The 13469-nt window shown below is 31.3% G+C and overlaps 1 protein-coding gene and 1 pseudogene across 1 annotated transcript; both read right to left on the bottom strand.

Moving 5' to 3' along the window:
• The window catches only part of LOC106680759 (juvenile hormone esterase-like), a 12324-nt pseudogene extending 8229 nt beyond the window's left edge, over window positions 1-4095 (bottom strand).
• A 6445-nt stretch (window positions 4096-10540) lies between these two features.
• On the bottom strand, window positions 10541-12981 carry LOC106680757 (juvenile hormone esterase). The gene is made up of 4 exons (XM_014420685.3): window positions 12789-12981; window positions 11958-12099; window positions 11043-11169; window positions 10541-10787 (listed from the first exon to the last, which is right to left on the bottom strand). Exons 1-4 carry the CDS (start codon window positions 12948-12950, stop codon window positions 10619-10621), a joined length of 600 nt encoding a protein of 199 aa, XP_014276171.1. The 5' UTR covers window positions 12951-12981; the 3' UTR covers window positions 10541-10618.
• Window positions 12982-13469: the final 488 nt, after the last annotated feature.

Raw genomic sequence — 13469 nt, forward strand, 5'->3', positions numbered from 1 at the left:
TGTTGCGGCCAACATATGATCGGTAATCGACTATGTGACATATGATATAAAAAACAAAACACATCCGCTCTCTGTTGTTTTTTAAACTAAAAAATAGACAGACAACTTCTTAACGTCTCACCGCACACACGTATGGTCTCCTTTATCTACTCACTACGCACTCGTAGTTACCAGCATTCTGGCCATCTTCGACAGCTGAATCATCTTAGCCACGGCGGGCGGACTTCAAATCATCCTCCAAGAGGACAAGGCGGGCGGACGTACGTCCCTTTTGTCGATCAACGAGAGAACATCCACTCAGAACAACTACAACCGGGGCCCCACCAATCACCGGTGAAATAAGACTTTTTTTCTCTCTTTTTGTCTAATTAATTTAATTTTGTAATAGTTCTAAGATTTTTTTTTTCTATTTTGTATATTCTTATATATTTTGTGTTCCGTTTATTATGTTTAATTATTTAAAAATACAAAAATAACAAAATTCGACCATTTCTTTTCTTTTCACGGTTGGGCTAGTAAAGGTTCCTTTTGAACCCCTACCCGCCATAACAATATACATAGTAAGGGAAAGTATTGCTATCGTGCAAAATTTCACATTCGAGTTTTCGACGGAAATACACGTTTTAAGGTTCCATACCGACCCAACAGAAGTGGCACTGTATAGAATCGATTGTTCACATTTTTTTCGATTTTTTCCGAAACGGTTCTAATGATTTGGATTAATCTCGCTGAATTAAGGAGCAACTAAGTTGTCTTTAATAGCACTTATGTGTTATTCTCATATTTTCTAGCCATGTTCGTGAGAGACTGAAGCTCGCCCGTCAGAAGAGCTATCGACTGAATCATCTGCTAAAATCTCCGCAGCACTCGCTTAGGCTCAAGCTATGTACAAAGCTGTCTTAGACCGACGCTGCTCTACCGTGCGTCCCTGCTCAAACACATGTATAGAACCACGCTCAAAAGACTGCAGAGCTTCCAGAACTCTGTCCCTAGATAGTAAGAGGAACAGCGCTGCAGAGGGCCAGAAACACTATCATCCACGATGAGCTCCAGCTGCCCTCTGTGCCGGAGACACATCAAATTTTTTGATGGGTTGAAGGCCTGCACCAACCCGCTGTTCCGGGAAATCGCCTCTCCACCACCACCTGGGAGATGTACCCTTGGAAATGTTCTTACCATGGGACGAGGTTTGGGCTCTGCAGTCTAAACCTAAAGGGGCCTCTACATGTTGGCCGAGCCATGGCGAACTCAGACATACGCGAGCATGTGGATGGGTGGCTTGGCTTGGTTGGCCTGGGCTCGTTGCCGAGCCGTTGAGAGTCGGTTTTTGGACACAGATCAAAGGGGTTCGTGAGAGCGCTCGTGTAGCATCTACACCATTGTTCTTTGTCTAGTTGCAACTGAGAGCTGTTAGGAGGTTAAAGGTGTTTGTTGGTACTTTTTTATAATAAGTTTTATATTTAATCTTATTTATTTATATTTAATTTCCTTTCATTTTCTTTTTTTGTAATAAAAATAATACAATCCAAGTGCAATGACTGAAAACACTTCAACGTCCTCCATGTTTGCCTCTCTGAATAACACTGACATGTGGATGGTCCGCACTTGGCTCGCCGAGCATTTGTACGAGCCTCCGAGCCATGGCGAGCGGCCAACATGTGGATCCACCTTAACACTATCACAACCAGCAAAGCGGACCCTCTCCGCTCAACACAGTATCAACGCGCACTCGGCGCGGACGACTCTGCACATACAGTGTACAAGTTAAATAACCCTTAAAATACCGATGGTAGAAAAAGGATGCCAACTTCTACTAACATGTTCCTTGTAGCTTAATTCCCTATTTCCTTATTAATGGAGGGTACGAAAAAAAAAAATATTCTCATTGAGAAACTCTAACGGAGCTTAATCGCAAAAAATCGTTCCCTAAAGTACCTTTATTTTGCATATCTGAAAATAATTACCAGTTCTCATGGTTAGCAATAGTAATCAATACAAAATATAATATAAATATTATAAATACAAAATATTAATGAATTTTATGAATGACTGATGGAAAAAAAAAGGAAAAATAGATACAACCAATTCGAATGGATAACCGTAACCGCTTATCTTTCCCGATTGCATTAAGGCTTCGTTATCTTTTGATAAACTGTTGTATTTTTATGTAATTTTGTTCATAATTTTCGCATTCCCTGATGTTTCCATTTTTTTTTTTTTAAACCACTAAAATAGAAATAGACAGCATAAGCCTACCAATCTACTAAAAACTTGAGGACTTATGGAGGGTAGTAAGTGAAAGCTGGTATGCACGCACAGCACAGGATTTTTTTTTTTTTTACAATAAATCTATATTTTATATTTTATGAACAATTAGCTGATACGGAAATGCTTTGCTATTGCTATATTTCAGGATGTATATAGAATTATTGAACAAAATTGATAGTTTGTTATAAATTTATGAATTTAGTTAAATTAAACATATACATATACCTTATTATAATGATTTAGCAACATAAATTGAACCAATGTATGCGATCACATTAGTTTTTAGTATCTCATGAAAGAAAGGTTGATATATAACATTTGAAAATCTTTCCTTTATTTGAAACCCATATTTCTACCGTATAAATTCAAAAGTTTATAAGTTAAGGTAAAAAATTGAGGCCGACTGACCTATGAAAGTTTGGTAAAAGATTTTTTAGGAGTGAAACAAAGTTGATATTCGTTTTTAGCATTCCAAGAAACCCTTAACTACGAAGTTTCAAAAAAGTCGGAAAATAAAATTTTATAGTCCAAAATTTTCAACCTGCATCGGCCTTTGGATCCCTTTTTAAAACTCTAAAAAATGGAAATAACTTCAATACTACTCGGCCGATCTACACCAAACTTGGCAGTGGTTTTAGGGCTCTATAAACTGCACCTAAAGGCACATCTAATTTAGCAAATTAGAACCGGAGATATAAAATAAAACATCTGATTTTTCCCCCCAAATTGAAACAGATATATTTCGCCCGTATGAGGATATTAAATATAACTTTTGTCAATGTAGGCTGAAAGAGCAGACATTCAGCTTGCCAACTGTTACATTATCATTACCGTACGAATCGGGTAAAATGAAGTGCTATGAACGATTGTATGAAAACTAGTCACCGGAGGAAAAAAAAAAACCCGAATAAATGAAGTTGAAAATTCATAATTTTCAATTTCTTTGAAAAATGGTATTTGATACTTTGAGACGAAGCTAAAAACTAATATGAAATGCTCTTTTTAAAAAAAAAAAAAAATTTATTGACCTACTTTACCTCAAGCCTTTCGCTTAATTTTGTTCATATTTTTTTTTCTACTGGAGGATACGAGGATTTCATTATCTTTAAACCTTCCTATGGTGAAAGGAACATTTTGAAAAAAAAACCGCATGTAAATCAGTTCAGTAATTCAAAAGTTTATTGTGGACAAAAATTCGACCATTCCCTTTTATATATAGAGATAGATAGATAGAGATATAGATTTAGTATAAGTTGAAGTTGCTACAGAAATGGAAGAAGATTAAAACCTTGAAACTCGTGATCAGTATTCCAAAAAACATAAATGAGCAATTTTCTGAACTTCTGTATAACGTTCCACTCAGAATTTTTCTGGTTTCTAGTTGACTGGACTATAAAATATTATTGTTTGTTTAATCACAAACAAATTAAAATAAATATATAATGGAATCAAATATAATATGTAACACTTACCTGGAACCTGAGTGGTCCGACAGGTGGTTTAGCAAAGGGTATATTAGTGAAGGAAAGGAACGGCCTTCCAGATCTAGAGGAAGCTCTGAACCCACGGAGCTTACCCTGGGCAGTCTGCACGACCAGAGGGTCATGGGCAAACACCATATTTGCCGTAAGGAGGATTGGAAGTAACATTAAGATCTCCATGTCAGACCTAAAGCAGTTAGGGATGTTGATTATTCAGAAGGTCATAATTTCTAATCCAATTGTTAAGTAAAGATTACAACATTTTTAATACGTCCACGGACTGATGGCTCAACTCAAGTTGGCCACTTTCAGCTGATTACGAAGCCTTCTTTCTCCACACTACGGCACAATATATTGTTCAAATATAGTGAAGAAAATGTTGCTGCTAAAGGATGAAACTTTCAAATATGCTGATGAAATGCGTGAAAAGAAAAATTATAGTACTCTCTCCCAAGATACATCAATTATTATTAATTAAATTTATTAATCTAGTATTAATTATTACGCTTTCGACAGCTGGAGATAGAGAAAGGTTGTAGATTCAAAAGTTTCCACTTACAGTTCATTTTAGAGTCCCCTGATCGAAGATATTGATAAAAAAAGATAGAGGGTAGATAGAGGGAGCTAAAGAAAAGCATCTCAAAATATTCACTGTATTAAGATCTATTTCTTTACTAATATCCGAACCATTTTTATTTAAATTTCAATTAATTAATTTCAAATCAAAAAAAGTTTTGATATATCCTCATTTCTAATAATATTTTTTTTTTCTAAGGACCGATGTCAATAAGTCTTGGGGGATACAGGTTATAATCAGCCAAAGTTCTGTATTAAGGAAATTATCATATTCTGACTGAGAGTTTAAAAAAAAAAAAACAGAAGTTCTACTTTTTTTATTTTCCACTTCCCTGAACTCTGGGTTTAAACGATTTCTCAGAACCTGATTCAAGGAGGAAAACCTTGAGGTCAACTGATGGTTTTAAATTATGAAGATAGAATTACTAAGAACTTATGTTCATTGGCACAGATAGGTATTTCTTGGAAGACCATGCCCCTCCCTGACATATGCTTGCCCCTTGCCTGCCTATAAACGTTTTGAAAAAAAAAATACAAACTATGGTGGCTAAATCAAATCAGATCAAAATGAAAATGTAAATTATTCATACTAAAGTAATTAATTGATTTTTTTATTTTCCTTCATTCTGCTAATACTGATGAAGCCCTGCAATGTAGGGCGAAATGTTGGCTCATAGTAAATAGTTTATTTTTTATTTGAGTTGCTTTGATAGCACCTGGACCAACTTCTTTTTATTAATTGTAAATTGTGTTAATTACTGTTCTGAGTTGTAATCTAGCCAAGCCTAGCTTTTCACTACTGTGAACACTCGCCAAACAGGTAAAGCATGGTTGTAAATAAAAAACAATTATAGTACTGATATAAAAAGTAAAAATAAAAACTTTTTTAAAAGCTTGTTTTGTCAATCAGATGGCTTAAAATTCTAATACTTATTATAATTAAATTTTGATTAAAACAAAATGTTATTGTTAAACTCATGAACATAAAATTGTATGTTCATACATAACACATGTTGTATAAATTAGTATCTAGAGGATAGGAGGGGAGCAGCTTGTATTCCCTAGAACATTTGGTTACTTACACCACTGCTTTAGTCATAGTAGAGCATATAGAAAAAAATAAAATTATTTTATTTTTAATTGGAGGTATTCTAAAGTAGTAATACGCTAGACTGGGAGTATTTTCTCTGTTGAGTTCATCCTTCAAACTGTGCTAAGGTCTGTTGAGCTGTTAAAAAGTAACTCCATCCTACTATACGGCTACGGAGTACATCAAATACAAAATAAAATTAAAAAACTTATTTTTGTAAAATGCTCCACTATTAATTCAAATCAGCATTACATTGCACTGTAGTATAGGACAGGGCACCCCTTACTAGTAGACCACCAGAGCTCATTTTTTTTCAGTTATTTGAATAACATAATTTTTTTTTAATTAGAAGAAAACTATTGTAATAATTAAAAAGCATTTCCCGATTACAGTATCTATAATGGACAAATATTCAAAAAGAGAATATTCAATTCTCATACTTTGATATCTGAATGATCAATTTCATGATCATTTTCATCTGTTCAAAGCTGTAACAGTTGTATTAAGAATGTAAACTGTATTAAGAAAATATTAAATAGGTTTGTTTTGCTTTGTAGATTATTTTGTTCCAATTATTTATTTATTTTGTATACTAAAAAATATCTAATTGAGGAAATTTACAATAAAGAAAAAAATGAATCTAAGACTCACCTGCAGCAGTGTTATCCTCAGCCAGCTGCTTCTCTAACACTGGGGCTAAATATAACTGGTTTCACTAATCACACTGTCTTTTCCTCTACCTTATCTTATGATATTCTCTTGGGATCCCATTATTCCTGTGTATATGTGCACAAGAAATTTATTTGGGATTAAATTAAAAGAATAAGTAAAAACAGAAATAATAACTATAAATATAAACTAACTAAATGGACATATAATTTTCCATGCACATCTAATGTAATTCATTGGAGTGAAATTAAAAATAAAAGCGTAAAAAAAAGTTTATAAAGTTAGAATGTTTTTATTGCCTGGATTTCCTAATTTTTTTTATGAATAAATTACAAATATATATTCACATGTCCTCTATATTTATTTCATAATTCTCCAACTTCTAATGAACTCCTTTCAATATTCTTTGGCATTTTGAAATGAGGATTGTTATGGCATACTAAAAGAAGAAATACAGAGGATAAAAAAAAAATATTCTTAAACCTCAAAATAGAGGTAATTACGATCCTAGCCAATAGAAATGGTGAAGAAGTTATATTGATATTTGTACTTGGTAGACATCTTTTAAAATATTGAATAAACAAGATGACTTTTTTTTTTTCGGCCAAGACTCCCATTGGAGTGATAACATTATTATTATACACTGTAAAAATCCCTAATGATTTTTATCTATTTCTTCCCCATACTCAACAACCTATACAAGGATATTAAATTCTGTAACCTAATTTATGATGAAATCTTTTGATTTACTTCTGATTGAATTTCATAAACATTGTTTAATGCTGAAAAAAAGTCCTGAGAAAGTATAAACCAAAGTGATAATATCAAGTTTTTATTCCATGGGGTTGCCATGATATAAAAGTCAACCTGCCCAGGGCAGCATTGAACTGGTACCCTTTTAGTTACAAGGTACCTATGGTGACACCTTAACTCTTTTGCCTACAGTAGCCTATACTTCAACCTCACTTAATCCCAAATTTCATGGTCTGTTACAAACAGACAAGAACAATGTATCTTTCATTAATTTTGCTTTTCTTCTTTTTATTATATTTCATATTTTCTTTTTCCATATGTTTCCGTGTTTATTTATTTCTCTTATTTATGATGTTAACTTATTATTAATAATAAATACATGTTATTTGATGTTTAACTATACATACTATTATTTTACATAACTCCTCTATTTTTTTGGTTTTTGGCTTGACACTTGACTAGCAAGTGTCAGAGGTATTGGAAGACACATAATATTTAACATTACACTGCATTCAATATTATTGTGGAATTTAGGGTTGTTTTTTTTACCTTTGCTGCACGTCTTCATTTTAATTTTTCCTTGATGAGTTTTATCGATACTCCTTCCATCTTTCTTTGTTTCTTCCTCCAGATATTTATTATCTCTGTTAATTGCACATAAGGCAAATTCTTTAGCCAAAGATGCTCTATGATGTATTCTTGGTTGAGACTTTTGTGTATCATTGGATTTATTTGCCCAGTGTCCCCAATTATTTTCTTTGTTAAACCAGCAGACCTTTTTTTTTTTACAAATAAAGCAGGCTTTTAGATAAAAGCTTGACCTTTAGCAATGTCTTTAATGCTTGTTCATTCCTATTAACAATAGCAATTAAATATTCCTATTTACCAAAATAGCGATGACAACAGGATCAAAGTACGTGGTAAGCCTTCAATGATATATCTCACCAATTCTCTGTCTGTTAAGGATTTACCCAGTTGAGCTATCTCTTGAACTAAACATTGAAACCTCAAAAGATATTCATACAATGTTTCACCACTGTTTTTCCTAATTTTGGCTAGGTCAAACATTAAACCTTCACTTTCTCCTCTGAAACGCCTTCAAACCTTTCTCTTCATTTTTCCTAAACCTTTTTCGCGCACTTTTAATAAACGGCAATATATCGTCACTAACCGTTAAAATAATAGCAGAGAGTACCTGTTTGTTTTTTCCAAACTACGTTTTCTTCATTCGGCGGATCTTTTTCTATAATTTCTTGGTATAAGTCCTTTACTTCTAAATACGCTTCAATTTTCATCAACCAGACCCCGTAATTTTCTGCAGAAAGCCTTCCGATGTTAAATAATGTGGCATCCATGTCTTTTGTGTCTTGATTTCGGCAGTTAGTCCTAAATAAAATCACAAAGCTTATGTATCCGTTAATGTACGTAAATTACTCTTGTCACTTAAACCCTTTAACGCACTAAACCATGCTGCTACTGATTTGTTGTGAATTGTTTTATAAAGAAAGACAAAGAGTGTATGTTTTCTAATACCAATGAAATAATTCCTTGCTTCATCTTCACAAGTACTGGTTCGATGAAAATTATATTTTACCTGTTTATTTCTTTGTTAATTGGAAAATTTAATTTTCCTTCAAAAAAGAATTTTGAATATTCCAGGAGATATATAAACTTTGAATTATTAAAAAATTATTAACCTAAAAGTGAATGGATTTCTACAAGAAAGTGTACAAACTTCAAAACATTGTATCTATGGTAATACTGGTCCTCTTTAAACTTTTTTTTTTGTCAATAATTTAATTTCCTTTCAAAATTAATTTAATTTGCTTCTAATTTCCTTATAGTGAATACCATTTTTCATTATTTTCATTGCCAAAGGTCAAACTTTAAAACACTATATTTGCATCTTCATTCAAACAAAAGATTCAATATTAACAATAACAAGTAAAACTATTCAAGATAACAACTGAGTAAAAAAAATTATTGTGTACAAAGTATGGTAACAGCTATTAGTCCATTACTGCATTCAGACTTATTTCTAGAAACCCAGCTACAATGGATGTATTTAAAAAATTATTTTTAATTTTATTTATTATATTCAGAAGCAAAATATTTACACATTACCATTAGCCATTGTTGGGTTGTTTTTTTTACACTCCATTTAAAATTATGTTGTTTTTTTTTAGTTTACTGACCTTTCAAAAATTAACACACATTCTATTTGAGTAAATTCAATTTTTACCAAGCGTATGCAACAAGTACTTAAATGGTACTGTTTCACTGGAAGTTTATTTTATTTGAGAAAACTAAATTTATTGTTCATTTTTTATTCTAGAGTGCTACCAATGGGTAGTTTCTCTACACATTTGTAACACTCCATTTTAACTGAGATCAAATTTACTAAATGTATTATAATGTACAGTTGTAAATAGCATTAAATAAATAAATAATTTTTTTATTCAGAATACTATGTTTATAAGTATTCACCTCACAAAAAAAAAAAATACAAATTAAGCCCTAATACTATTTATGTTCATTTATTGATCTTTAATTTGAGCCCTTATAGTGTTAACGTTCAATATTTTTCGAGACAAATTTTTAACCACCACACTCCAAAAAACGTAATTTTGACAAGGGTTCATAAACACAAAAGCATAAACTTTTAATGGGTAAACTGTTTACTTTTTAATATAAAAACATAATTGTTGAAATCATCCATTTTAATTGGGTTTCTTGGTATAAACCGAAATTTTCTGGACAAATAAGTAAAGTTCGGATACTTTTTACTCAATAATTTATTTATTAAGTGTTATTGATGAACAACGTCCTAGAATTCACCAGCTGAAGTGATTTGACCATGCAATCAGGATGAAGTTTGTCCACTTAAAACTATAGAATACATCCCTGATGGTTGAAGACCTCGAGGCAAACCATGGATGTCATGTTTGCAAAAGTTGACAGTTTGTACAAGAAGTAGGGAAAATTTTTCACTAAGCGAGAAACTTGGTAAGAAACTGAGAACATTGACTGTTCTAACTGGATGCGGTTATAGCGCTCCTACACTAATAAAACACTACAGGATTAGGGAATAGAGGAAGAAGTATTCACCACAAAACCTATAAAAGTTATGTATGTGATCTATTTTTGTTAAAACAAACCAAATTACAAAAGTCAGATAACATCAGTTTATAATCGAGTTTCATCATACAATGAATAGGGTTTTGACTACCTAACACCCTGAGGTTTCATCAGAATTGACTCATTAGTTTCGGAGAAAGAAAAAACAAATTTGAAAAAAAAAGAAATTTGGACATGGGGATCTTAAACGTATGAATCAAATCAAACTTCAAACAAAAAGGCATGTAAGCCAAATAAAAATTAATTTCATTTCATCAACATATCTTCTCTAGCTTAGGTATTTTAGGAAGTAATAAATAGAAAAACTAAATTGATTTATTTGTCAATCCAATATATTTCAGTTGAAATCTAAATTCAATTAAAGAAACTTTAATATATGAGTGAATGAAAAAAAGTTCAATGGTTCTAAAAGAAAATAATGACTGAGAATAAGGATATAACAAAATTTAGAGATAATTAAAAAGGAAAACTTGTATGCCTTCTATTCTTATTTTTCATTTACTATGGCATCTCATTAACATTACAAAAATTCTTATTTATTAATGGTACAAATAAAACTCATGAATATATATTATTCTTTTTTATTTCACTTCAAGCATTCATATTTACATTATATTCATAAACCTTAATTATAAATCTTCTATCAGTTCCAAGGGTATTTATCCCTGAAGTTCAATTCGCTCCAGAATCTATATCGGTCTTCATGAAGGCCAATTTGTGGTTTGAAGCCAGAATTAGTTATATGCATGTAATTATGTTTTTTTGTTACCCATTTATCCCATTTTCCACTGTTTGGTGGTGGTATAGCTTTCCTGAAATTCATAATATAAATAATAATAAAACATAAAGCCTCATAATATTTATAATGAGTTCAAGTTAAAGATTCTTTCGAAACAACATTACAAGTTAATTTATAACTGTTGATAATAAGTAGGCTTTAAAATATTAATTGAAAATATTTATTAATATCCCTGATCATTTTTATTTTTACTTAGAATTACATAAAAAATTAAAGTAAATCGAAAAATTAAATTTATGAAATAGTAAAATTTGATAAATATACATACCCGTGCTTAGCAAAGTCAGTCCATATCTTAACTAGCTTCTTGGATAATTCTACATCTTTACCTTTCAAATCAGAAGCAAAGTTCTTATTGTACCATATATAAAGGATCTCATCAGTATGAGCAGCGCCTAAATTCAAATAAATGATTAACATTATTGATTTTTAATATTAACTATATAAAGAGTACATAATAATGTGGTGTACTATATAAAGAGTAAATTTTATACAATGAAAAATAAATGTTTATTTACAACTGAAGATCTTTTATTGATCATATTGTCTGAATTTGAAAACCTTTAATTTAAACTAGGAAAGTGTAAGAAAATAAAATGATGATATATTTAGTTTTACTGGCAATGTACATTAATAAAAGTAATACTGATAAAAATGCTGGTTCTACTTTGGTTTGTTGGTGTGGGCTTTTATATCATGGTGTAACCATGAAATGAATATGATACTTAAATTATTACTCTTGAGGCCCTGATGGCCCTGTACATTGGAATGAGGGTTCAATTCCCTCGTTTGCCATTTAATATTTATTTCACGGAGTCCCTGAAAAATAAATTATTTACACTCCCACTCTATTCAACAAATTTTGCACGAATGGAATAAAGTTATAATCTATAATTTAAAAAAAAAAAAAAAACTATGATTTCCTCTAAGAAAATTGTTTATAACATCTAAATTAAAATTATAAAAATACATGAACATAAATGAATGAATATGAACAGTGTTTCAAGATTTATTTTTCATTAATGTGAAAATCTTCTTCTATCAGCCCTTTGCTAAAAATGTTGAGTTATAAAAATGCCAGTTTGAAAATAATAACCAATTTTTAGTTAGAAAGATAAATGAGATATTTAAAAGCTTAGCAGTCATAAGGAAACGGCAGCATTTATTTCTTTAAATTTCTTACCAATAGCATACTGCGTTGTATTGCCCTCCGCAGGGAAGAATGAGTATTCTCCTCGATAGTCAAAATAGTAGAAATAAACATCACCAGTGTGTTTGTCTGCACCTTCAAAGATTGCATGTGTGAGCCAGCTGTCAGTATAAGTCTGCAATAAGATTAGTTTATATGTACATCAATATGTTAGTAAAGTTTGGCAAATAATTAATTATATCAACATATTTCTTAAAGATTGATTGCTATAATAACCAATGAATGATTCTGAAGCTGAACTAAAATTTTCCTATAAATAAAGATTCGCAATTGCTGTAGAGCAATGTTGGAGCCAAAAATTTACGAATAAATTAGTTTTATTTTAAGGATAAATAATTACTGTTTGAGAAAAGTTCAGTAAGGGAAGAACATAAATAGTTGTGCATACTGACTAATCAGTGTTTTAAAAATGATTGCGCATTGATATCTATTATTTCTAGAACTTGAAATTCCAAAAAATAAAACAATATTGACCATATCATGCTGGACATAGCATCCCACTAATACAATTTAACATTAATATAGTATACTATAGACATGTTTATAATAAAAATTACTCAAAACTCTCAATAAAGACTTTATGATCACATGCTTTTGAAGCTGCATTTTACACCATATTTTGTGCCTTAGGTTAATCATTGGTTGAGCAGTATGCTTTATATTTTAACAAAACAGTTCCTAATGAAACGCTCCTTTCTCTTTGTGCATAATTTTTTTTTTTCTAAAATCCTCAAATCCTTTGCAGAATAGACTGAATAACTGTAACTAATCATTTACTGAATCATAAACCATAAGAAAACTTACATTTGTCACATTAACCCAGTCGTTTAATGAAATGGGTTTGTTGCCGTAATAAAACTCTCTAATCTTTCTTGTTACTTCATTAGGGTTTGAAGCAGTTGCAAAGTACATAAGTGATACTGGAGCTAATCTTTCAAAATTATCATCGTACCACTTGAAATCCATATTGTAGTAAAGGAAATCTATAAAAAAAAAGATTGTCATTTATATTTAACTGCTTGTAGAGACTGGTCAGTCAATATCAAATGATATGAAGGCAAGGAGGTTAAGATGGGCATGTGGCATTGTGGCATACAATCATTCTGTACATACAGTTACAGGATTTTCACCATTTGAGGTACTCTTTGGGCTTCGAGGACACCAGCGGGACTATAAGTGCACGGCAACAAACGGAAAATTACTCAAAACTCTCAATAAAGACTTTATGATCACATGCTTTTGAAGCTGCATTTTACACCATATTTTGTGCCTTAGGTTAATCATTGGTTGAGCAGTATGCTTTATATTTTAACAAAACAGTTCCTAATGAAACGCTCCTTTCTCTTTGTGCATAATTTTTTTTTTTCTAAAATCCTCAAATCCTTTGCAGAATAGACTGAATAACTGTAACTAATCATTTACTGAATCATAAACCATAAGAAAACTTACATTTGTCACATTAACCCAGTCGTTTAATGAAATGGG

Source organism: Halyomorpha halys, unplaced genomic scaffold (genome assembly GCF_000696795.3).
Source record: "Halyomorpha halys isolate HHAL.00 unplaced genomic scaffold, Hhal_1.1 Scaffold286.1, whole genome shotgun sequence".
Classification (NCBI taxonomy): Eukaryota; Metazoa; Arthropoda; class Insecta; order Hemiptera; family Pentatomidae; genus Halyomorpha; species Halyomorpha halys.